This window comes from Perognathus longimembris, chromosome 12 (genome assembly GCF_023159225.1).
Source record: "Perognathus longimembris pacificus isolate PPM17 chromosome 12, ASM2315922v1, whole genome shotgun sequence".
Taxonomy (NCBI): Eukaryota; Metazoa; Chordata; class Mammalia; order Rodentia; family Heteromyidae; genus Perognathus; species Perognathus longimembris.
In genome coordinates, this window is record NC_063172.1 from 68,142,961 (window position 1) to 68,169,181 (window position 26,221).

The 26,221-nt window shown below is 46.9% G+C and overlaps 1 protein-coding gene across 1 annotated transcript in view; it reads left to right on the plus strand.

The window, feature by feature from the left end:
* The window catches only part of Sulf1 (sulfatase 1), a 76,486-nt gene that overhangs the window by 21,420 nt on the left and 28,845 nt on the right, over nucleotides 1-26,221 (plus strand). Inside the window, exons 4-10 of the mRNA XM_048358779.1 lie at nucleotides 2,480-2,631; nucleotides 5,155-5,324; nucleotides 17,033-17,183; nucleotides 18,348-18,523; nucleotides 20,381-20,509; nucleotides 20,768-20,824; nucleotides 21,601-21,730. Of these exons, the coding sequence (XP_048214736.1) occupies nucleotides 2,480-2,631; nucleotides 5,155-5,324; nucleotides 17,033-17,183; nucleotides 18,348-18,523; nucleotides 20,381-20,509; nucleotides 20,768-20,824; nucleotides 21,601-21,730 (965 nt within the window). The remainder of the gene's footprint in view (nucleotides 1-2,479; nucleotides 2,632-5,154; nucleotides 5,325-17,032; nucleotides 17,184-18,347; nucleotides 18,524-20,380; nucleotides 20,510-20,767; nucleotides 20,825-21,600; nucleotides 21,731-26,221) is intronic.

Below are 26,221 nucleotides of genomic sequence, written 5' to 3' on the forward strand. Positions count from 1 at the left end.
AAATGCACAAGCTCTGCCAGGAAATGCGACCTCCAAAGAGGCGAGGGGTGCTTGCTTGCCAAGAAGTCCTAGTGTCATGAAGCAACACTGCAGAGCAACTTGCAGCCAGCAGCACCGGGCACTGTCGGGCTGCACACGGGCCTGGCCCTGAGGACCGGGACGAGGGGTGGGGCACATCTGCAGGCACATTTTTCACACTCCATCAACACAGAGACACAGAAAACCTGGAGGGAGTTCTGAAGGCCGGGACAAGGACTGGTAAGAGACTTAAAGGAGTGCTTTATAAAGGGAGGATTAAGACAAAGGTCAACACCCTTGGAGATGGGTAGAGACGGTACAAAATGACCCAAAAAGTAAAACAAAGAAGAAAGGGTAGGAATAACAGAGCATGGCTGCCCTTAGAGAAAAACCACTAAAAGTAGCAAGAAAAAAAAAAATTAAAAACTAGTTCAGCAACAAAACAGAAAAAAAACAAAACAAAAAAAAAAACCCCAGAGCTGGGCTCTGGCAGCTCACACAACTGTCGTCCTAGCAACTCAGGGAGCAGAAGTCTGAGGACAGTCAGAAAAGTCCATAAAACTATTATCTCCAGTTAGCCAGCAAAAAGCCAGGCGGGGAGCTGTTTCTCAAGCAATAGAGCACCAACCGTGAGTGAAAAAGCTGGGGCCTTGAGTTCAAGCCTGGTACTGGCACACACACACACAGAGAGAAAGAGAGACAGAGAGAGAGAGAGAGAGAGAGAGAGAGAGAGAGAGAGAGAGAGAGAGAGAGAGAGAGAGAGAGAGACAAAGAAACCAAATGGAGGAACAGTTGTTTTCACAAAATATGTCTTGCCAAGAGGCAAGGAGAATAGAACCCGTCTCTTGGTATTTGTGGACACAAAATGCAGGAGTTAACAGCAAAGTTTCCTTGTACTGTGGAATAGTAAAATATCCATAATGAGAAAATAGGGTAAAAAGGATAATGATAATGGTACACTGACAATAATACTAATAGCCCTAGGATGTGCTAGACTCTGAAGGGTCCAACCTCTGGATCCTCACACTTGGTCCTCATCCAACCTCCTAACTCTTACTCTTCTCAGCAGTTGTGGCTTTTCAAAGGAGACTGGGAGTGGAGAGAGGTGGAAAAATTGGCCTGCAAGTAATTAGCAAGTAGCCCGGATTTGAACCCAGAACAGATTGGCTATGTTTTCATCCTAAGGCGCTGGACTTTTTTTTGTTTTTGTTTTTACTGCTTTGAAGACAGAAGGACAGATGAGGAGGTGACCAAACAAGAGAGCTGGGTTCAAGGTTACTGTGTATAAAGCTGTTGTAAACAGGTCCTTGGGTGGAATGGGGCCTTGGTCTACTGCCTGTTCATTCCAAGTCGAGATGTCAGGAAAGGAAAAATCGTCTGTTGTTTACTCTTGTGAAAAGGCCTAGTAGTTTCTATAAGGACAAAGACTCCTCTTGCACATAGGCCATAGAGAAATAAAATGATCAGAGGCCAGTTTGTCTTGCACCCATGCCCATTTCCTAGTGTCCTTGTAAGAATTATAAATAACACTCTTTTTTTCTCTCAGAGGTATCCTAACGATTCACATTTATTGCTACCCTTCTGGCATTTTTAAAGGTTTGGCTTCCACAGTGCCCTAATCTGTTGCTGAAATCTTAATCACCCTGTTTTTTCCATTACCATACTTTTGCCCCTTTCTCATTGTCATCTTACAACAAAACAAAGGTATCATTATCCCTTTCAGAAAAGCTTCATCAGACCTGTTGCCCATGGCCCTTCTTGGGTATGGCAGGCCAATGCCACCCAGCAGAGGTCCTTCCAGGGACCGGTTTCCAATGACCAGCTTAAAGATTTCATAGCCCTGAGGCTGCGACGGCATCACCATTGTATGAGCAATTAATAATCTCTAGTCATCTTTTGTTACCACAATTTGCATGTGCATAAGTGGATTTTATCATGGTCCCATACTGTGAAAAATTTGTTCTCTCTGTATGTGAGAACCAGGATGAATGTTGCAGTAATATCCCTGTAACTCCCAACTCTCAAATTGTTACAGAACTTGCTTTGTCAAGCAAGTTTAGTTCTCCAGTGCTTGGCCAGTGGTAACTCACACTTTCCTTGATTGCTACATCAATTTAGCAAAAGACTGTTATTCTGGTTTTCTTCCAGAAGAAATAGATTCCCTAAGGTGCTGTAATGATTATGGTGATTTTATTGAACCATAATCCATATAACTCAGTGCTACTCACATTGAGTCAAAAGGAATAATGTGTGTGTGTGTGTGTGTGTGTGTGTGTGTGTGTTACTGTGCCAAAGTATCCAAGAGCTCTATTATACTCCCATTATTTTGGCATTGCTGCTACCTAGATTAATTTTCATCTTGGCATTTCTTTTTCAAGTCATCATTACATATTTATGCATCTTATTTATGATTAATCACTGCATATGAGATGATCCTTTCCCCGCTTCTTCCCCATTGCAGCCTTTTTTGGAAAATACCTCAATGAGTATAATGGCAGCTACATCCCTCCTGGGTGGCGAGAATGGTTTGGATTAATCAAGAATTCTCGTTTCTATAATTACACTGTTTGTCGCAATGGCATCAAAGAAAAGCATGGATCTGATTATGCAAAGGTAATTTTCAAGCACTTTTACACCGCATCAGTTTACTTTGTGCATAATGGGGAAAAGCCATTTTCAGTGAGTTAAACTATCCACAGGATTGGCTTTCTATGTTCTCACAATGTTAGAATGGGAAATTTCAAGGTAATTTTCAACTCTAAGCAAGAAAGACTCTCTTCAAATAACACTGCCTTTGTAGAGTGATTTTTTTTTTTACCCCTCTCACTAGGATGAAAGGCAGTGAGCTTTGATGAAAGTATCATCAAGACAATCACACACTGTCCACTGTCTTGTAACAATTTTTGTTTTCCTTCTTTCTTGATGGTTTGTGCCCATAATCAAATGTTCAACTGGGACTTTTTTCTTTGCTTTTCAATGGGTTGAATTTGGATTTAGATGTGAAAATAGGGGCAGTGCAGTGATTAAAGGGTGAGAACCCACCCTGCCTTTATTCCTGTCTGAGGACAGAGGTGTGACAAGGACTTTGTCCCACAGCTGGCGGGGGCTGGGAGACACTGCAAAAGTGCCTCAGTCTCGCAACCGTGGGGTCTCCAAAATCCATTCATGGAACCTGAAATCGACATATCCCTTGTTCCTCTAACAAGTGGAACTTCCGTTTGATTTAAAATTTCACCACTGTGCTGTGACTGCTAACTTAAATAAAACTTTTTTGTGAAAGTAAAGGGGAAATATCTTTGCATGTAGCTGCTAATTTGCTTTAGATACTCGATTCCTTCTTGATATTATCCATCTCTTCCTCATTTACCTAAGAGAAGCCAAGAAACTGCTGTATCTAGCAACCCCTCCCAAAGGCTAGAACACTTGGTAGGAACAGCAAGAAGGAATGTGATTAAATGTTGTTGGCAGAAATGGAAAGAGGGAACTTGATTTAATGTTTTTGCCAGGTTGCTGTGTCTTTATTCTTGGCTCAATTGAAGTGCCAGGGACTTGGAGGGCGATAAGGTCCAAATCGGGATCTTTCAGACCCTTCAGAAAGCAATGAATGCAAATGAATTCACAAACACTTCTAAATAGACTTTGAGACTCATCAAAGCAGAGAGCTGACAGGAACCTGGGAGGCAAAATTGGAGTCGTGCCCTCCTTTTAAAAGATGGAGAGGATCAGGCTGGAACGGGCGAAGCTCTCGCAGACCCTGGCCGGTTCCCTGGTTGTGAATATCCTTCTGGCATGCGGACGGCGTGTGCCGTAAGCCCTAACATCACTGCTGTCCTTTTCTATCGCTGGGGATGCTTTCCATGCTCCTTGTTCAAGCTATTAACCTTTCGTTCCCTGTTGTCCTAAGCAGAGCAAAGTAATCAAGATTCTCCCCAAATACTAAATCAGCGTAACTTGCTCATTATCACAGCTGATTAAGCATCAAAGACAACTGTGTCCAAGAAGAGCATGTATCTTTTTGTTTAAATAGTGAGGAAAGAAACGAAACAGACGCCCCGGAGAAGAAGGGGCCAGCCTGTGAACGTGTCCTTGCAGTGACATGTGACACAGGGTTCTGCCCCTCTTGCATGGCTTTTGCAGCTGTTCTGGTCCTTAAATCCAGCAGCGTGTGATTTAGCTACGCCTGGAGGTTTCTGACATTGTGAACATTGCCCAGGACTTTCTGAGTCGACTTTATACTGGCGCTCCAGGCCAGGGATACACACTTAAAGGCAGCAGGTGGTTCAGTTTAAGTTTTCATCTTTTCTTTCCTTTTTCATTTCACTTCCTCCCTCCCCCTCACAGACTTGCATCAGCCCTCCCCTGACGGTGGGTTAAGTCATTTTATTAGCAAGTCAGGCACTAATCCCAGCAGCTGTATTCCTTTAGTTGTGCAATTAACACAGTATAATCGGCAGGAAATCAACTGCTCCCTATATTTAAATGTTTCAGGTTTAAATGAATTGATAAAATGTTGCAGCTTTTCCCAGGAGCCTGGAATGGGGACTGATGGCTTTGATTAGAGATTATTGTGTTATTCCCACAGGTGAAGTTTTCATTGAAAGGAAAGATCTGTTCTTATTTTTTATTTACTTCTATAGGCATTAGTGTGTGTGTGTTTCTGTGTGTGTGTGTGTGTGTGTTCCACAACTGTGAATTTGAAGTGGGTGTGGGTATTTCCTGCCCTTGAAGTAATAAAATGCATTGCCAACGAATTACATCAAGGAAACCTGAGAATGGAATATGTATCCGGCATTGCATGTGTTTTTGTGCTGGCATTGCCAGCTCTGATCATTATCTTGGGCAAACACGACTTGCCCTTTTCCCCCCCCCTTCCCTAATTGCTAAATTGTGCATTACTGAAAATACATGTTTTGTTTGCATGTTCCTCGGCCAGCATCCCTAGAACAGAACTTAATGGCGACCGGTTTTTCTCTTTCCTTGAAGATGTCGGCGCTGCCATGGGAAGTGCCGTTTTCTCTCCTGCCTCTGACCTTGCCTCTGCGTCCAGTGAGTTGCTCTGAAGAAAGCAGTGCTCAAATGTGATCTGATGACTGTCACCTTTTGTAATTCTTGTTTTGTGTCAAATGTATGTTTCAGGACTACTTCACTGACTTAATCACTAACGAGAGCATTAATTACTTCAAAATGTCTAAGAGAATGTATCCCCATAGGCCCGTAATGATGGTGGTCAGCCACGCTGCGCCCCACGGTCCCGAGGACTCCGCTCCACAGTTTTCAAAACTGTACCCCAATGCCTCCCAACACATGTGAGTACCCGCCTCGGCCCCCCCCGCCCCCCCACCCCACCCTCACCCGTGGGCTTCCGCTCGGCCTACTCGCCTGGCAAGGCAGAGGTGCCGGCGTCCGCCGGGGCGGCAGGGTAACCGGCACGCCGACCCGAGCTGCCGGCCTGGGCAGAGCGCCCCGTCCACACGATTTGGGCAGGGGACGGCGTTCACCCGGAGCTCTGTCCGTGTGTGAAGGCGGCACGCGTGGGCTCTCCACGGTGACGGTGAGCGAGCGCCGTGGCTCCCGTAGAAGCGGAGTGGCCACGCAGGGCCATCCGGCTGCAGAGACGGGTGTTCACGGGTGTCCACCTTCCGGGTGCATATTCCAGCTGCGTTGTCGCCCGTGTGCAATTCGAGTTGTGCAGAAGACACAGCCTGACTGCCTGGCCCGGGGGCCTCCTCAGGTCCCGGCTCTCAGATCACCCGATGCGTCATTGGAGTGGCAGAAGTCATGCAAAGCAGGGGCGGGGGGGGGGGGGCAGGGGAGGGACGGACGGCAGAGAGGAGAGACGGAACGAGCGCACAGTCCTCGCTAGGCCTGGGTGAGGAGAGACGGAACGAGCGCACAGTCCTCGCTAGGCCTGGGTGAGGAGAGACGGAACGAGCGCACAGTCCTCGCTAGGCCTGGGTGAGGAGAGACAGAACGAGCGCACAGTCCTCGCTAGGCCTGGGTGAGGAGAGACGGAACGAGCGCACAGTCCTCGCTAGGCCTGGGTGAGGAGAGACGGAACGAGCGCACAGTCCTCGCTAGGCCTGGGCGAGGAGAGACGGAACGAGCGCACAGTCCTCGCTAGGCATGGGTGAGGAGAGACGGAACGAGCGCACAGTCCTCGCTAGGCATGGGTGAGGAGAGACGGAACGAGCGCACAGTCCTCGCTAGGCCTGGGTGAGGAGAGACGGAACGAGCGCACAGTCCTCGCTAGGCCTGGGTGAGGAGAGACAGAACGAGCGCACAGTCCTCGCTAGGCCTGGGTGAGGAGAGACGGAACGAGCGCACAGTCCTCGCTAGGCCTGGGCGAGGAGAGACGGAACGAGCGCACAGTCCTCGCTAGGCATGGGTGAGGAGAGACGGAACGAGCGCACAGTCCTCGCTAGGCCTGGGTGAGGAGAGACGGAACGAGCGCACAGTCCTCGCTAGGCCTGGGTGAGGAGAGACGGAACGAGCGCACAGTCCTCGCTAGGCCTGGGCGAGGAGAGACGGAACGAGCGCACAGTCCTCGCTAGGCCTGGGTGAGGAGAGACGGAACGAGCGCACAGTCCTCGCTAGGCCTGGGTGGGAAATCTAGGCACCTCAGCAGCGAAGAACGTGGTTTTCCTGTGGACGCTGTCCACGCTGTTTCTCCCCGCCACTGCAATCAATTTGCCGTCTTCCGTTCAGAACGCCTGGTGAGGGATCTGCCAAAAACTCATCCGATAGAAGGCAGAGAAAAGAAATTGATAGCTACTTCCTTTATCACAAGCCTCCAGTATCGATTCGTTTCCATAAATAGCGCACTGACTTTCCATCCACACAGACTTTGAAGACAAGATGTCAGATAGAATCATCCTGGAAAGAGAAAACTGTACTCTAGTTGCTGATTATTACACATGCCAGAAGAACTTCTTTCTATCCTTAAGTGTGTGTGTGTGTGTGTGTGTGTGTGTGTGTGTGTGTGTGTGTGTGTGTTGGTACTGGGGCCCAAGCTCAGGCTCTGGGCCTTCTTAACTTTTTCACTCAAGGCTGGTGCTCTATCACTTGAACTACATCTCCAATTCTAGTTTGGGGCTGCTTACCTAGAGACAAGAGTCTCATGGATTTTTCTTGCCCAGACTAGTTTTGAACCTTAAGCCTCAGGTTTCAGCCTCCTGAGTGGCTAGGATTACAGGTGTGAGTCACTGGCACACTGCCCAAGTCTTCTTTTGTGTCTTCTAATAACCAAGGGATAACTGAAGATCATCTCTATCACGTCAAGTGATTTAGATCAGAAAGAAAGTCAGAGCTGGTTTGGACCAGGATTGACTGTGAAGACAGATAATCACCTCCTGCACATGCCCAGGAAGTTGGAAGCCCCAAATCTGTTGTTGTTGTTGTTGTTGTTGTTCGTTTTTGTGGTAGTGAGGTTTGAATTCATGGACTTGGGCTTACTGGATTGGAGCTCTGAAACTCCTCCCTATGTATAATCTGCAAATAAATTCATGAATGAAGCCGCTTGGGAAGGGGTTCTCAGTTAAAACTTAGTAACCAGCTGACTCGGTGGAGGAAAAAGTCTCTGAGATTTCCCCCGATGGCCCAGAAACTCATTCACCCTTCTCCCCTTCCTTGTGAATCAGAAAATCACATGCATAGCCTCTTGGGTTGCATTAGCAAGATCCCAGCCTACGGTGGCTTTTCTACAACCATAAACTTTACAGGTGTTTCCTTGAGTTTACAGAGGAGGGACTGATAAAATAAGGTGTTTTCTGGTTCCTTGGAAATCAGTCTGCCTGTGAAGCATCCAGGCAGGGCCCTAAGTCTGTGGGAAATCAGCAGCAGGTCAAGTGGTTCTGCCCGCTAAGCTGCAGGACAGAAAGTGCGCCAGGCATCTGCAGCAAGCTCAGCCCCTCAGCAGCAGCTTCAAAGAGCAATCACCTCTGATTCCTACAATGCGGCACTCCATTTACCTCCCCCAGTGGGCATGAGTACTGCCTCTGTTTCAGAGCTGCCCGGGATACAGGACAGGACAGCCCAGAGACAGGCTAAGGAAGACAGAATGGTGACATTTAGAAATCGGAAAGTAAGGACAGCGGTTGACACAGTGGGGTTCACTATTCAAGCCCAGCTTGCTACCAGCTTTGGTTACAAAAGATTTACTGAAACATCACCACACTCCTTCATTTATGTATCGTCTATTAGTGCTTTCGGAAAGCAACAGCCAAGTGGAATAGTTGTGGCAAAAGCTGCATGGCCTTAACACCTAAACTGTTTGCTGTTTGATTCTTTGCCAAGTAAGTTTGCTCAACCTCTGTTTAGGAGGAAGCCAGGCAAGTCTCCAAGGCAAATACAGAACATGGGGAAATTACTTGGACCAAGGGGCATCCAAAATGGGGCTCAAACGATGAGGAAAGGCTGGGTGTGGCTGTGCGTGCCTGTAATTCTAGCTACACGCATGAGGCAGAGGCAGGAGAATCTCTACTTTTAGGCCAGTGAGGCCAAGGTAGCAAAACTGAAGTGGTAAAGTGGATATAACTAACATGAGAAAGTGCTTACCCACCCTGTGCAAGGGCCTAGATTCAATCACCAAGACTGGAGAAGAAGAAAGAGTGCAGAAGTGTTTGCAGACGACTCTCTTAGATGTTGAGTCGATGATTCCAAGGACAGACAATGGCCTAGGCAAGGGTCCGTGTACAAGTGGGTTGACCTACGAGGTGATTGAGACCTGCAGGATGGAGTACAAAGAAAGCAGTAAAGCTCAAGAAGAAATGGTTTGCAAAACAGTGGGAACTTCAGCACGTTTGCAGGAGAGCAGTAACAAGACGTCATTCCCACATGCAAATGGAGTCATCTCTTTTTCTTCCAAATGAATCAGCTATGCCCTTACCATTGATTCCACACACCAAAACCTATGTGTGGCAGAATGAAACATTCAGGCCCTAGCAGGAAACAAGCCTGCTTTCTTGCTTTTCTGCCTCAGTGGCCCTCACTAAACCTGAGTGGCTTCCTTAGCCTGTCAGCATTTAGAGGGGCTCATCTTTAAAATGGAGTAGTACCGGCACCGTGACGTGGTGTGATGAGCAAGAGTTCAGAGAGGGATCATGGATATACACGCCCCATGCGTGTGCACACACACACACACACATGCATCTGGAATGCAGAAGGTCCTCCGCCAGGGCTAATTCTTACTAATCCTTTCTATCATGAAGAACCCTCTACAACGGCCAATCTACGATCCTTCTTGCCCCACGAAAGGTGCAGCATTACGCGAGACAGTTCCGAGCCTATCCGTGGTTGGCGTGGCGCATCTCTTGACAAGCTAAGATTGCACTGTGGTGAGCCTTTCGAGATGGCAATTCTAAAAGGCCAGGGAAGCATAGCCCCTGTCTGGGTTGTTGACCTCTAAGTCGACATAGGAGCCAGGATTCTTGTTTGTTCTGTTTTGCTTTGTTTTTGTGTTCTGGGGCTTGCACTCAGGGCCCGGGCACTGTTCCTGAGCTTTTTTGCTCAAGGCTGGCACTTTACCCCTTGAGCCACAGCTCCCTTTGCAGATCTCGGTGGTTACCTGGAGGGAAGAGCCTCACAGACTTCCTCGCCCTGTCTGGCTTTGAATGATGACCCTCAGATCTCACACCCTAAGCAGCTGGGCTTACAGCCTGAGCCCCCACCACCTGGCACAATCGTCTGTTCAGATAGCATTCTGAGCCATGGAGCATGAGGATCCACGGGGCTGGCATGGGTTTCTCTTCGCCAGCACGCCTTGGGCTTCTGGCAGCTCGTTGGTGTGAAGCACTGTTTCCAGCAGGCCTTGAACTTCAGGCTTCTCTGTTGTGAAGACCTCCCTGGGACGAAGGGACTGGAGGGAGTGTGTGTGTGTGTCCATGTGGAAGGCAGTGAGTTTAGAGTTCAGTCCTCAGACAAAGGAAGTGAGACACATTGAAGACAAGATGTCCATTGTGGCCCACACAGCCACCGAATGGCCGGTTTCCTTAGCAAACACATTCGCAAGGCGGCATGCAAAGCAATGGGAAGGGAAGAAGCTAAGTGTTTTGCAGAACGCTTAGCCGGCCCTGTGAAAACAGCAGGAGCTGCAGCTGTTCTCTGTGGTGAGCAAGGTCTCGGAGGTCTTCCTCGGTGGCGGAGCCTCACCCATCCCAGTGAGCCAGCCTTGGCTTACAGCTCAGTGACGCCTGCAGACTGCGGCCAGTGTATTCGCCATGCACCAGAGAGCAAGCCACCCGTGTCAGCCTACTTCCTTACTGGCTTTACAAGTTGAGGGGAATGAGTGTGGCTAGCGCCCCCTTAAGCCCTGGGGCAGTACTACTTAATCAGACACTCCGCCTCTGGGACATCTGGAAAGGTCTCCTCCAGTGGGAAAACTCACATCTTCATGCGGGTCATGAAGTGGGTCGCTCTGGCTAAGACCCTATCATATGTTGCAATGAATCCTCTCCTCCATAGCCCTCTGGGCTATCATTGCCTTGAGGAGGCTACAATTGCCTTATTGCCTGAGTCCCCTTCATAAAAGCCTTTACTTGTTGTTCTTCGGCGTTCCACTTGTTTCTTCCCATACTTACAACACATACACACAAGCACATATGCCTATACGTGCTTTTGTGCGTGCACACACACATGTGTGTACACACACATTCATTCAAACAACCTCTAAAATCTTGGTGGAACAATTCATGCCCACCAATTGGCAAGAATCACTGAGAGGTGAGAGCTTTAGGATAAGCATACCATGTGAAAGGAAAATATACCTCTGTGCAAGCTACAGGATAAAGATTTTCCAACGTACTGTTACCTAAAGCCAGAAAGTAATATCTTGCCTTACAATGAATTTGCACATTCTGTGTTTCTTGCACAGATTTATGAAGGGTCGTGCCTTTGACGATCACAATTGAGATTCTCCATACAGACTTGTGCAGCATTAATGCTCTCTTTTCTATATTCCGCCTTTGTTCTTTACCTACCCCTGCTCGTTCAGATCCCTGAAGTTCAAGGGCACAGCTCTCTGTCTGGTACTGTGGAGTTAGGCAAGGCAGCCAAGTCCTGAAAGCTGTAGAAAACATTCTGTCTTTGCTTCCGGGGCCTGGCTAGCCAGCTGCTCACAGTCATTGCAGATTCTTCTTTGTTTACCGAATGAATTCTGTTCACCTCTTCTAGCTAGCTGACATGGAAATATTTTAAAGATAGTATGAAGATATTTCAATAATGCTTTATGAGTTCAGAGTAAACTCAGAAATACTCTCATTTTTAATTGAAAGCAAAAATAATTAAAGGCTGACACTGGACCCAGGTAGCTCACACCTATAATCTTAGCTACTCAGGAGGCTGAGATTTGCAAGATCAAAGTTTAAGGCTAACCCAAGAAAAAAAATCCACGAGTCTCCATCTTCAAAATAACCAGCAAAAAACTAAGCTTGGAGTGTGGATCAAATGCTACAGCCGAACAAGCAGGCATGGAAGATGAAACTTAAAACTGCATACCACCCTCTCCTCAAATAGAAAGACCAGGTCTTATGAGCAGTTAGCAACACTGTTGGAGCCACCACTTGATTCTTGGGCCCGCTTTTTCTGTCACAGCCACAGTGAGCACTAGCGATGGTTCCTGTGGATTTCCAGCAGTCACTGTGTGACTCAGTAATCAAGGTCATTTGATACTGGACTGAAGGTGACTAAATTCCACCTACTTGAAGTCAGACGGGGACTATGTCCACAGTCAATTAAGTGCATTCAATATTAGTGGAAATCAAGGTGGTGTGGCTCAAGCCATTGAATACAGGCTTTCCAATTTAGCACCGAATGTGTGTCTTAAATCTGTGTAACAGATTCATTCTGGGAATTGAGACCTATTTTACTCTCAGCAAACGATGGTCCTTTTAAAAATTTAACTGGTTGGGTTTTGTTATTCTTTGAGACTAAATAACAAATGAAGAAAACACATGTTCAAATATAAAACACAAAAATGTATTCTTACTAAAAGATGGCAGCAGTAAGAATGAACTGCTAACTTCTTTGCAATTTGCCAAGTATGGATTTAATACATACCACGTGCACTTCTTGAAACTATTTCTTTGCCAGCAAGAGTTCCTCCCCTAAAATACCCACCAATGGCAGAGAAAGGGGACCTTACTTGTTAGCATTTCCCCCACCTCAGGGCCTCAGCTCCTCCCATTAGCCCCCAGACCCACCCCTACCTAAACGCCCTGCGCTAGAGCTATAATGGGCCGCTCCCACTCACCAGTCAGACCTACCTACTTCCCCTCTAGCCCCAGAGAAGCCGCCACCTGGATAAGGTGCAGTCGCCATGTTGCTCCCTCTGCCGTGGGAGCTATGGCCCCACTAATAACCCTCCTTATGAACCTTCTTCTCCTGTCCGTGACTATCTCCGCATGGTCCCCTGGGATGGCTGGGACAGATCCTTTCATTATTGACTTTCAGGATTCTTGTCCATGGTTTGCCAATAAGTTAACACTGAAAAGAGAATCAAATCCCGAAGGGAAGCAGTGTGATAATGAGGCTGAACTCAGAAACTTGTGATCTGGGTGCTGAGCAGTAAACCCCAAACAAGCAACCTCAGAGTACAGGACTGCCTTGGTGGGAAAACTTTAAAAGTTTCAAATAGAGGTGGACTTAACTTTGTGGATATAGATATGTCTTCTTGAAAGTATAGTTCTGTAGGGAGTATGTTTTCTAGGACACTAAAGTTTGCTTAAACCCTTAATCCTACAGATAACAGAAAATATTGTCAGGCCCAACACCTGTAGTTTGCTGCTGACACAGTTAATTATTATTTTTGCCAGTATGGGATTTAAATTCAGGGCCTCACACTTTCTAGGTTTACTTGCTGTATTGTCACTCTACCAGTTGGGCCATACCCCCCAACCTGGGGTGTGTGTGTGTGTGTGTGTGTGTGTGTGTGTGTGTGTGTGTGTGTGTGTGTGTGTGTGTGTGTGTGTGTGTGTATGTGTGTATCCCTAGGGCTTAAACTCAGGACTTCATGCTCTTGTTCAGCTTTTTTGTTCATAGCTGGTGTTCTTCCCCCTTGGGCCATGCTTCCCAGGCTGGCTTCTAACTCCAGTTCTCAGATTTTGGTCTCCTGAGTAGTTAGGACTATAGATGTGAGCCACTGACTCCTGGCCAACAATAACAGTGTCCCTTGCCTTTTCATCCTATTTTAAAGCTATAGTCAGTGTCACCTGCCTTCTCCCTGGTGTAGTCAATGTGAGAGTCAGATTTCATATCTGCACCCCAAATGGACACTCAGATTGAAGCAGGATAGTCTATGTCAAAACGAAGGTTGAGAGGATTGGAGGAACTGTTCTGGACAGGAGAAAAAAAATGTGTTCATCCATTCTCCTCCTAATGGCTAGGGCATTGAGGTCCTCTTCAGTGCTGTGGTTCAAGGCACGGGTCATTGTGATGTCATCACGAGAGGGGCCAATCGTGAGCATCCTGCCTTCTTATTGGTACAATGGAGACAAAGTGCCCAATGAGTGATTAAATGATAATCTCTCTCCTAAATTCCTATAAGGAAGGGATCGTTAGTTCCAGAACTTGCTCTCTAGAGTCACAGCAATCTCTCTTACATCTCATAAGCACTTCTTAGAAGTCGTTGCTCCCATTATACAGATGAAGAAACTGAGGCTTGAATCACAAAGAAACACTTGTCCTCGGTCCTGATCTAGTAAGTAACCCAGCTGGGGCTGTGACAAGATGCGCTTCCAAAACCTAGTAGGAGAACAAAAATCTATATTTTCATTTCATTTTGCTTTGTTTTCCACTTTAACCTGAAACAGCCCCGCCGCCTTCAGTGGCTTGGGCCCCAGCTGACAGACAGCGCTGAGCCTGGTTTAAATAATTTGAAGGCAATCCCTAGTTAAGGCAGGAAGCCTTCATTTTCCCTGAAGGCTGCATCTTCAAGGAATTGAGCGGAGCTCGGCAGGGGGCAAACCGCAGCACATTTCAACAACCTTGTCGATTCCACTCGCCCTAGACCCTTCCACCACCTGCGGGTCCCAGAACCGCAGCTGCTCGGGAGGAGGCCGGGGCCGGCTGGCTTCTTTCGGAAGGCAAATGCCCGTCCTCCCCTTTCCCCGCCACCCACTGGGACCCCACCTGCGATTCCACCCCTGGAGTTGCGGGTCTCCCTCTCATCCACAAGTCCAGGGAAGCCCACCCGAGGGGGATGGACAGCTTTGACCGCGGGCCCCGAGCTCGCCCTTTTGATAGAAACCAGATTGAACACCTGTCATTCAGCAAATCCGGGAGTCCGGTTGGAGGCTTGTAACTTGCTGCCGGCGCCTGGGCTCCGCAGCGAGTGTCAAGGTAACCCGGGGACGATGTAATTCGCCCCCTGGGAGGCTGCATGTCGGTTCTCTCTTATAATTTTTTATCTGCGTTGAGGTTTTGTGGTTTAAAGAAAAAAGCTAAACTAGATTTATTTTAAAATTAAGCCGACTCAACATCAAAGGCAGCAAGAGGAGGATGTTTATTAGAAAGAACCCCCGTGTAATCTTTTATAGCTATATTCTCTTACGGGGCACATATCAGCAAATGATTAGGAGACCTTTCCAGACCCACTTGCTCCATTTCTTTGACCTCAAACTACCCCACCCCCCCCCATGAGTGAAAACCCCTTTGTAAGGGGATTTAGAAGCCTCCCCTTTCCTTCTCAGCAACCTTTTAATCTAATCCCGTTTGTAACTTGACATGCTGCATCAGAATGAGAAACAGAGACTTCACTGTCACCCGGTTCCTCCCCATTGTGGTCCCTTCTACAGAGTGGAATCCTTTCAGGCCAAAGAATAGGCCCGTGTGGCCCTTGAGCTACGTCTTTGGGAGGCAGAAGAGGGCTTGTGGAGAGAAGTTTTTCCTTGAAGTCTGGAGCTAGTGACTCAATGCCGGGAATCCTCCTCCGGAGGCTGAGACCGAGAGGATCACGGTTCAAGGCCAGCCCTGGGAGAAAAGTCTACACAAATCCAGAAAGAAAGATAGAGAAAAGGCGGGGTGTGTGTGTGTGTGTGTGTGTGTGTGTGTGTGTGTGTGTGTGGTGATTTTCTCTTTGAAAAAATGGCAAGTAATACTTGAAGATTACGCATTTTAATAGTACAAGGGATTTATTTTGAACCCAGACGCCCAGATGGTTTTCTATTTGTTTATTGGCTCATGGAGGAAAATCAAGGGCGTCTGCACAAGGCATTTTAAATGATATGTATATATAGTCATCCCTCAAACCAAAATAGATCTATGAGCTGATGGAAAAATGACTTAAGCTGGAAATACTCATCTCCCCTCTTGACAGCCACGTCCTGAAAAACACCAGAGCTGGCCTAGCCGCCAGCCAGCTGAGTCACCTCCCTTCCCCTTCCCCTTCCCCTCCCCCCAAACACCCTGTGGCTGTCAAAGAGATAACCTGTGAGCCCAGAGCCACCTCCCATTTGGCTACAAGATGCTGTAGAAACACCCCCCCCCCCCTTTCCTGAAACTCAAGCTAGGATTCCAGAGCCCTTCCCTGTTCCCGCCCCGCCCCGCCCCGCGCCTCTGACCTATCGGACTTCACTTTCCCACCTTAAGAAGAGACCTTAGTTGTAAGGAAATGGCGACATTGTCTCTCTAGGCGGGCTGAAGAAGGCTTCACTGTCCTTCTCAGATTGCTCATTCCAATAAACCTGTGGGCCTGTCGAGCTTACCTCTCTGCCCTTTTCTTTACTCACACCCCTGGTACTTTAGTTAGCCTTATCCACCGTCCTTCACTGATGGGTTTCTCCCCAGAATAGAGAAGGGGTGACCAGATTTCGCAATCAATATAGATGGTTGCTTATTATGTGAAACTGGTCATTTCATTCAAGATATTATATTCAAAGCATTCTCGGTGTAGGAAGTACTTTGATTTTGCTCATTTGGCTACAGCAAGTGAACTTTGGAATCCAGTTTTTATTCTACCGCTTTTGTTCACGTGGGGCAATGAATCAATGTGACTAAGCCCTAATTTTTTATCTGTAGATGGGGATAGTAAAGCCAATTCCCAGAACAACCGAGACACAAAATGAGATAGCCTGTATAAAAGATTACACAACATTCCACACGTGGTAAATACAACTGCCCTGTGCTTAACAACATTTGAAGGAAGACTCAAGTCCAGCATAAAGTCCTAGAAAAAAATATTCTCAATTTAAGAACCTCTCCAGCATGTTGAGAGTATGAGGTAGTAACATCCACTGGCAGAGAGGGCTGGAGAGACCTTAAAGGGGGAAGTGATGCATTTTGTGAGTCCCCAGTGGAAAGTACGCCATACTTCTTGGATCTCTGCACCAGCTTAGAAACAGACTTAAACTAACTTGATCTGGCACATTAAAATGTGCTTCCCTGTAGTACACAAAATTTGTGCCTTGAACCCAGATCGACTTTCTTGTCTAAATATATAAATTGGTATGTGTATACATTGCAGAACTAGTCTTGGTTGAAATTCCAGCAAATATAATTAAATCAATAGTTTCAATATACAATGGAATGAGAAAGAAAAAACACCTCATGGACATTTATAAGTAATCAATAGGATACTACTCTTAAGAGATTCAAGAGGGAAGCCAAAAATGTGTTGACATTGTGGTTCGTCGTATTCCATAAGGTTTGTTTTTACACTGTTTAACAGGCTAATTAACAATAAAAACCTTACATGTTAACATCACCCTGAGAACATTCCCTTCTGTGTTACTGAGTTGTACCCGTAGATTTGTAACATAATCGTGTAGATTTGTTTCTTCCACACCTCAGCACTGAACCCACGTGAACGTACGCTGTGTGTCCACAGTCAGGCCTGGTTTCTCAGTGTGAGTTCAAGTGCCTTCATGGGATGGATGCTGCCGCCAGCAACGAGGGTTTCAGATCTTTTCAGCAGGATCTAAATGATCCCTTCTGTGCGATCATTTCACAGTCTTTACCTTGTTCCTAGATGGACAAATAATAAATGCATATGTATATAGTGAGACTTTTTTCTGGATACTTTCAGAACTCCAAGTTATAACTATGCACCCAACATGGATAAACACTGGATTATGCAGTACACAGGACCAATGCTTCCCATCCACATGGAGTTTACAAACGCTTTACAGCGCAAAAGGCTCCAGACTCTGATGTCAGTGGATGATTCTGTGGAACGGGTAAGGACATGAATCCACCCCATGAATCGTGTTGGCGTCCTGTACACAGATCCATTCCTGATTACTTCTTTCATATCCCAGTATTAGGGAGGGAGGGAGGGAGGGAGAGAGAGAGAGAGAGAGAGAGAGAATATGATATCAGCAACTCACTCATTCCTCCCTTATTCTTCTCCAGGTTTAGCTTATAAGGAACCAGTGACTAAGGAGCAAAAAAGAAAAAACATCATAAATTATAACTCTAATATCTTCAGAAATTAAGGAAATGATTTAAATGACTAAGGCAGGTCCAGGATAAGGCAATAAGGATTGGTGGTGACAGTGGTGAACTTAAAACTAAGTGCCTTGTCTAAAGCAAACAGCAACTATTCAGCGGTAGCTAATTTTGACCATGTATGAATGTGAATCAAGGATCATCAAGTTCTTTTTTTTTTTCTATGTAATAGAGATCAGAACTACAAAAAGGTGGTTTGAGCGTTCCTGAATTTTACAGTCTAGCGTAAGGCAAGCCTTGCCTGCCCAAGGAAGGCGGCACAGACCTGGTTCAGCCCAAGAGGCTGCCTGCTTTTAACCCACGATAATTCCATCAAAGCGTACCAACATTCAATGTTGCTTCGATATTGAATTTTCAAAGTAAAATCTGTACAGTTTGGGTGGTACAGGTTGTTCTGTGGCTTGATGCTGTTTTGTTGTTGCTTTACCACACAGGCAAAGCCTTAAGTGGCATGTCGCTTTAAAAAGTTACATTTCAAAGACGTCACTGGATCTTTTCCCACCCGAACTGTAAGCAGTGAGAAAAGGTAGAGAGTTTTCACACTTGTCAACCTTCCTAGAGCAATGACTCTTGGCTTTAAAGAGCCAGGCACTGGTGGCTCACATATGTAATCCTGGGATCGCAGTCCAGAGCCAGCCAGGCCAGGAGAAGTCTGTGAGACTCTTACCTCCTGCTGACCCCCAAAAAGCCGGGAGGGGAGCTATGGCTCAAGCGGTAGAGCAACCAGTCTTGAGCAACAAAAAGGGGCAGTACCTAGGCCCTGAGTTCAAGCCTTAGGACTGGCATTACCCTCTCCTTCCCTTCAAAAGAGGGAAGGAAGGAAAGGGGAGAGATAGCAGGGCACCGCATGCTGTGGGACGGTTGACTGTGACTCGTCCTGCGCTGTGTTTCAGCTGTTTAACATGCTGGTGGAGACCGGAGAGCTGGACAACACTTACATCATCTACACTGCCGACCACGGGTACCACATTGGGCAGTTTGGACTGGTCAAGGGGAAGTCCATGCCATATGACTTTGATATCCGAGTGCCCTTCTTTATTCGTGGCCCAAGCATTGAACCAGGATCCAGGTACGTATTTCTCTTCGGAATTGAGCTGTGGCAGCTCACGTGGGTCTGAGGTCATTCCATTACTAATCCAGCATCTGGCTTCCTTTCATCCCAAACTGAATAAAGCGTCTGTGTGGTTTGATAATTCAGTTGATGAAAACCTTCCCTCTTGCCACGTGTTAAGGTAAGGTAAGCATACGCTCTAAAGGGAAAGGCAAAATAACTATCAATGACTAGTTTTCTCAAATTAACCGGAATCCATATCCTTTTGCCTGTGTCCATTGTCACAATATGACCCTTCAGAACATCATCTTGACCTTCTCAGAATCAGAGATGTACTGTTAGTTGTAGAAAAGATCAATGCCACCCTCCTACTTTTTTGTTGGTGGTGTTGGTGGTGTTTGTGGGGCTTGAACTCAGGACCTAGGCACAGTTCCTGAGCTCTTTTGCTCAAGGCTAGTGCGCTGCCACTTTGAGCTACAGCCCAATTTCCAGTTTTTGAGTGTTTAATTGGAGGTAAAAGTCTCAGGAGGTCTTTTCTGCCTGGGCTGGCTTTGAACCCCAATCCTCATATCTCAGCCTTTTCGGTAGCTAAGGTTACTGGAGAGAGCCACTGGCACCTGGCTTTACATTTTAATTTTTAAAAATTATTACCAATTTTTAAAAGAAAATAAAACATTACAATGCCTTACTTTTCTTAAAAAGTAAAGACACATTTCTTTTAAAGTCATATTTGTAATATCTTTAAGTAGTGGTACAAATGGTGCATACCATTCAACACATCGGTGTATGAGTACAGTGCATCTTGATGGATATAATCCCTTGTACATTCTCCCCCTTAGATACTGTTTTAAGAAAAAATGAACTAGAGTTCTGTTTCCGATTTCCGGTCTTTAGGTTGGTCGCTGCAACTCTTCCCACCCTTGTTTTGCCATTTCGAAATTGGTCTCACATGCCTTGCCAATCATTTCAGAATGTTCTATATAAAGTGTTTAGAAAGAATTATGGAAAGGGTGAAAGAAAAGAGAATTCAAATCAGCACCTAGCCTGGCCCCTGCTAGAACACTGGAAAAGCTGGGCAGGTAGTGTAAGGCCCCTTTCAGAGGTTCTGTTTCTAAATTTTGAGGGACCTAGAGCCCAGGATTCTCAATGTCACCCCTAAGTCCCACGTGCCATGGTGTTGCACTGTATCCTGGGAGATGGGAGGAAGTAGGGTTTCTCTCAACAAGGGGGTTATGCCTTAGATGGTCATTCAAAAGCTCCTTTGAAGCTGGGCACTGGTGGCTCATATCTGTAATCCTAGCTGCTCAGAAGGCTGAGATCTAAGTATTGCTATTCAAAGCCAGCCCAGGCAGCAATGTCTGTGAGACTCTTATCTCCAATAAACTACTAAAAAAGCCAGAAGCAGAGCTGCCACTCAATTAGTAGAGTGCTGGCCTTGAGCCTAACAGCTCAGGGATAGCACCTAGGCCCTGAGTTCAAGCCCCTGGACCAGCCAACCAACAAACAAATAAAGAAATACATGTTGGAACCATCATATCTAATGAGAAAGCTTTATATTTAGAAGACTTGGTAGCAAGAGTTGGGGGAAAAAGCATGCATCCCACAGAAACCATGAGTCAGTTCCTATCTTGTCCAGCTGTGCAGCCAGAGCTTTGGGTTGTGGGGTATCTCTCCAGCCTGAACCCCACGAGAGTCAATTAGCCTTGCTCAGTAGCATCGTTGACGGCTCGTCGCTCATTTTGACCAAATGCCACCACCCTTCTTTAGGAGACTAGACGAGGAGGTGAAGGCCAGTGAGTCACCGCTGTGGGAAGTGCAGCCCTAAACGCCACTCTCTGGGGGGGTCTGGGCCGTAACTCTGTCTCTGAATTTCAGCGTCTCACAGATCGTGCTTAACATCGACCTGGCCCCTACGATCCTGGACATCGCGGGGCTCGATACGCCTCCGGATGTGGATGGCAAGTCTGTCCTCAAACTTCTGGACCTGGAAAAGCCAGGTAACAGGTGCGTCCGAATGCTTTCTCTCAGCTCCCTTCAATCACACTGCCCTCTCGCCGGGGCCAGAGCCAGTGAGCAGCCACAGAAAGCGGAGGCACAGTGCCTCGCCCAGGGAAATCGCCTGAGCCGGCCCTTTGCAGCTGTTGTTGACCGGCACCGCGACCGCAGGAAGTCAGAGGGCTTTCTTGAAATAAGCTTGTTAGCACAGAACCATTTGGGAAAATGTCCAGGTGCCAACAGTAAATATTATTATTTTGCTTTCAGGTTTCGAACAAACAAGAAGGCCAAAATTTGGCGTGATACATTCCTAGTGGAAAGAGGGTAATTATTGGTTCCTGGGGTGCTTCTGGGAACCAGTCCTAGCGGGCAACTTTCCTCCTGGGGGATTCTTTTTCCTCTTTATTTTGATTCACTGAGCATGCAGATTCCCCCAGCTGAATGGCAAGATTGAATAGTTGGTTACTCGTTTGCTATTGAATATCAAAGTAATTAATCCTGCGTCAGAACCTAAAGAGTAAATTCTCCTGAAACGGGATTGGAGACTGTCCAGTGTGGGTAAAGATTTGCTGCTGCCCCTCCTCATCTCAGTCACCCTCCCCCCCTTCCTCTAGGGGCCTCGACGCTGACTCCACTTCCTACCTCTTTTCCTTGCGTGCCTTTCATGGTTTTAAATATGTAAATGTATGCCATTGTAATTATTTCCGTAGTCACTTCTGGTTTCCCTTTTTCACTGAGACTATTCATTGCCGCGGTGTTTTGTGTTTTCTTTACATACATAAATTAGGAGAGAGAAAAGCGTTTGTATAGTTGTTTATTAACAAGAAGAACTGAGTATGTAGAACTAAACGTTTGTGCCCAGGTTTTGCTAACGCCTTGGGGAAGGATGGTGACTCTTCCTATCTTGACTGCATGTCTGCAAAGAACGCAGATTGGAGTTTCCATCCAGGACTCAAACCCAGCACCTTAGCAACAGCCTTGCTGTTTGAGGGCTTGTGGAGTCACGTGACAGGAAGGACTCGGGACAAGCGGAACTCCGGGAAGGTAACTCAGCACTTCTCACATAAGAAGCTTTTCTTTCTTTCTTTCTCCTGCCAAAGCAAATTTCTACGAAAGAAGGAAGAATCTAGCAAGAATATTCAACAGTCAAATCACTTGCCCAAATATGAGAGGGTCAAGGAACTGTGTCAGCAGGCCCGGTACCAGACCGCGTGCGAGCAGCCCGGACAGGTGAGTGGCCCTGCTTTCCGCTGCCGCTGTCTGTGTGCGTTCCGTTCCGCACGTACAGTACCTGCAGTCCTGACAGTAATGTCCCATCTGCGTGCATCACCCTTCCGTAGACCCATGAGTCACTCCCTGGGGTGCAGCCCCACTGGGAGAGTCCTCTACCTGGTCCCCGCTGGGTCTTCTCGTCACTCCTCGTGCAAAGATGGCGCTCGGACAGACATCGGTGCCAGAAGCTGGAGGAGATTCTTAGGCTTCTTGTTAACGAGTCCTCAGTCTCTAATTAGGAGGCCACCTACCAAGACATTGGTGACCGCTGGGCCTCTGAACACAGGCCTTCCTCAAGAGACAGGAGCGGGGCGGGGTGGGGGGGGCTCCCTCCCTGGGCTGAAAGGGCGTCATGCCATGACAGGGCAGGGGCCAGAATGGGTAACCTGGGCCGGAAAATGGACGGAAAACCACAGGCTGGGTGTTCATTGTTTCGCTCTCTGCTTACAAACTCCCTACTGTCAACTATTTTACTTGTTTTGTGTGTGTGTGTGTGTGTGTGTGTGTGTGTGTGAGAGAGAGAGAGAGAGAGAGAGAGAGAGAGGGTTGTGCTGGTCCTGGGGCTTGACCTCAGAGCCTGGGCACTGTCCTTGAGCTCCGCTGAGCCAGGCCAGTGCTCTCTCTACCATCTGAACCACCGCTCCTCCTCCAGGGTTTTCAGAGTTCCACAGACTTTCCTGCCTGGGCTGGCTTTGAGTCATGTTCCCCAGATCTCAGCCTGCTGAGTGGCAAGGCTACTGATTCTCAAATATTTTAAATGAATCTTCTTCATTCCTGAAAACAAGGCTACCCAGAGCACCATTTATTATAACAATGAAAGAAATGCTTCACAATGAACTAACAGTGCTTTTCAGGAAAGTGAGAATGCGAACAACTTTAGACATTTTAGAATGAAATCTATGCTGACCAAAAGGAAGTCTATAGCCTCTAAAAGAAAATGCCATGCAAACGCAGAGGAAAGTGAAGAAATCTGAATTTATTGGTCATTTGTCGTACCAGAGTCAGAGTGCACACCGTCCTACGTGTGCTCACACGATTTAGTACATCTTTTCACAGAGGTAGGCACGCCACTTCTGCCTTACAAATAGATACCTACCAGGTTAAAAAGCAGGGATCCAAGTGAGAGTGCTCTAATTAAATGTATGTTTTGTTGCCTTCCAACGTAAATGATAGTAACTAGGTAAGCAGGAGTTTCACCCTTATGTGAGTTTCCTTTTTAACTTCTCTAACTTCTATATATTTACACAATAGCACACACTAGCTCCAGGTGTCGGACACTCTGTGGGCCACCGAGTTATTATCACATTATCCTGGTCATAATTTTTATTATGATTCTTTTGTCGTTCTTGCCAGTCCTGGGGCTCGAACTCGGGGCTTGAGCACTGTCCCTGAGCTTTTGTGCCTGAGGCTAGTGCTCTAGCACCTTGAGCCACATCCCCGCTTCTGGTTTGGGAATGGTTAATCGGAGATGAGAGTCTCAGGGACTTTTCTGCCCAGGCTGGCTTTGAGCCACGATCCTCAGATCTCAGCCTCTTTACTAGCTAGGATTACAAGGTGTGAGCTTTGATTTTTATCATGGTTTCTATTTTTCTTAGGATTGTGTGGTCCAGTGTGTTGAATCATAATAAAAGTTTTGGTGCTAACTCTAATTCCGCATGCTTTTTGTTTGTTCACACGACTCTTTTAAGAGCGAATAGGGTGGGTGGTGAGTGGTTGAAAGAACCGGGAAAAGGCCTTTGTGGCATCCTGTGCTGTCTTAATTTCCAAGTATTTAGTGGAGAAACTTAGACTTATTCATTATATTTTAATATGAAGTCTTCATATCTCTCTTAGGGAAGCTCTAAGCAGCATTATAAATGCAACTGCATAATTGCATTGTTGCTCTAGGATAATTTTTATGAGACAACTCCAATAGGATAATTGACTTTTAATCAGGAGTTGGAAATGTTCAGTGTTAACGATATCGTATGTAAATTGAAGATCTTGTATGCTTTGGGCCTTCTAGGTGATAAATATGATAACCATATTGGAAGAAGATACTCTGCACACCTACCTACTTAATAATGTTCCATTTGAAAATCTCTCCATATGGCTTGTATTGAAATTTTCCTTTATGTCCTACAGGGCAAATATAGCATAAGTCGATTTAGCACAAGCTGAACCTGTGCCACATGCTCACAGTATTAGAAACTTGGTTGTACTTTTTCATACTTTTTTGCTCCCATGAAGTAGATCTTTTTCTATCTGGCTCCCTGGAAATTTTCTCTATTGCTTTATTTCTTTGTGAATCTGTCTGAACTTTTGACTCCGTCACATGGAGAATGTCAGCACCAATCTTAAAAGTGCCTAAATGAGTGTAACAAAGAATTAGGTGATGTGTCAGTGGTGATTGGCTTGTGCTTGTGGTCCTGGGATTTGAACTCAGTGCCGTGCAGTTGAGCCATGCCCCCGGCCCATGGTGATTTTTCCCCATGGTTTCTTGGTGAATGTCCCGTTGCCTCGAGCTTCAGGGAGTTCATGCACGGGAGCGTGGTCGCCACAGCCCCACGGCTCCTACACCAGCAAGGTCAGCACCGCTGGGAGCTTGTCAGCAATGTCCATTTCCTGCCGAGCACAGCTACTCATAGCTAGCATCCCAGCTACTTTGGAGGCAGCGATCAGAAGGATGGAACGGCCAGCCTTAGCAAAAAGCTAATGAGACCCCATCCCAACCAATACGCCCAACACTGTCCAGCCCTGCTACTCAGTAGCTTACAGTTAGGAAGATTGCAATCTGAGACTGGCCTGGGCAAAAACAATGCAGATGTCTATCTGAAAATGAAAAGAAGAAGAAAAGGGAGTGGGGGGGAAGGAAAGAAGGAGAGGAGGGAAGGAGGCAGGGAGGGAGGCAGGGAGGAAGGAAGGAAGGAAGGAAGGAAGGAAGGAAGGAAGGAAGGAAGGAAGGAAGGAAGGAAGGAAGGAAAATTCTCTGACCACCTCCAGACCTACTGAACTGGATCATGTTAAGATCAACAGTCTACGTTTAAGCATGTCTTCAGGGGACTGAAAACACAGGTATTCTAACCCGCTGCTGTGTCTACTGATGGGACTCAAACTATGTAGCTCGAGAATCTGAGACCATCAAGGACAGTTTGAGCCTCTTGAAGGCAGTTATCAAGCCCATGAATCAAACCTGTAACTCCTTTGTCTCTCCCAAATCCTTATCTCAGCCTTTGCCCTTCTTGTTGGACTACTTTGAAGATTATTATTCATTTTTCCTCCCCGCCTTCCTCCTCCCCCCTCTCCCTCCTTCCTCCTTCTCCTCCCTCCTCCTCTTCTTCCTCCTCCTCCTCCTCCTCCTCCTCCTCCTGCTCCTCCTTTTCATCTTCATCTTCATCTTCTCCTTCTTTTCTTCTTTGTGACAATATCACTGACTTAAGAAAAGAGTCCAGAATCATGAGATGCTTCCAAGTGACAGGCTGGTACTGACTCGCTTGGAGTCTACTCCTCTGAGTGACTGCGCAACTTGCTTGTTCTGCCTTGCTTGTTTTCTTCTCACCAAGGTTAGGAGCTTCGTTCCAAGAAAGTTGAAACTGTGATCTGACTCCCTGAAGTGTACAGGAAAATGCGGTACTCCTGGCCCTCTTTCTTTAGTCTTAAACCACAGAGAGTCTGCGTGGCTTCTCTCACTGCACCCAGGCCTGGACATCTGGGTAGAGCCATTGGACCCATGAAGTAGAGTCAAAATGTGGAAAGGGAATTGGATTTGGGCTGGAATATAGGCGCCACTGCTTTGTAGTTCTGTCTTCTTGAGCAAGTCACTTAAGCTCCCAGTTTTTCTGTCTCTAAAGCGGAGGGAATGGATTTTAATCTCACTCTTGTGAGGATTAAGTGACATCATGCACGTCAAGTGCTAGCGAGGCTGAGATTAATTTCCTCCCAGGTGTCAAGGTTGGATGTGGTTATGGTTCCAGGCACTCTTACCTGGTGCTTGTGTTTCCGGGAGGCCAGCAGGGAGTTAACCCAGGCCGCAGTCCCACGCTCTTGGCGGCCCTCCTAGTCGGCGGGCACAGAACCACCGCGGGGACTGATTAACACAGCGGGGATATATGCGTTTGCATGGCTTCTTCCATGTTTCAGAATTAAGCTGAGACAAAGTGTGAATTCTCCCTGCTCTCTTGGGCTAAGCATTGCCCTTCCAGGCTCATTCTACACACCTGCACGCTCAGACAAATCTCCACCTTGTGGTTGAGGGACTTGTGCACACAGAGACGACGTCAGTGGTGTTTGGCTCTGCCGACGTTGCAAGCACCCGGGGAACTGCGGCTGACTGAGTATCTGTTGCTGTTCCAGTCCTGGGGCTTGAACTCGGGGCCTGGGTGCTCTTCCTGAGCTTTTGTGGTTAAGGCTAGCGCTCTGTCATTTTGAACCACAACTCGTCTTTCTGGTGGTTAATTAGAGAGAAGAGTT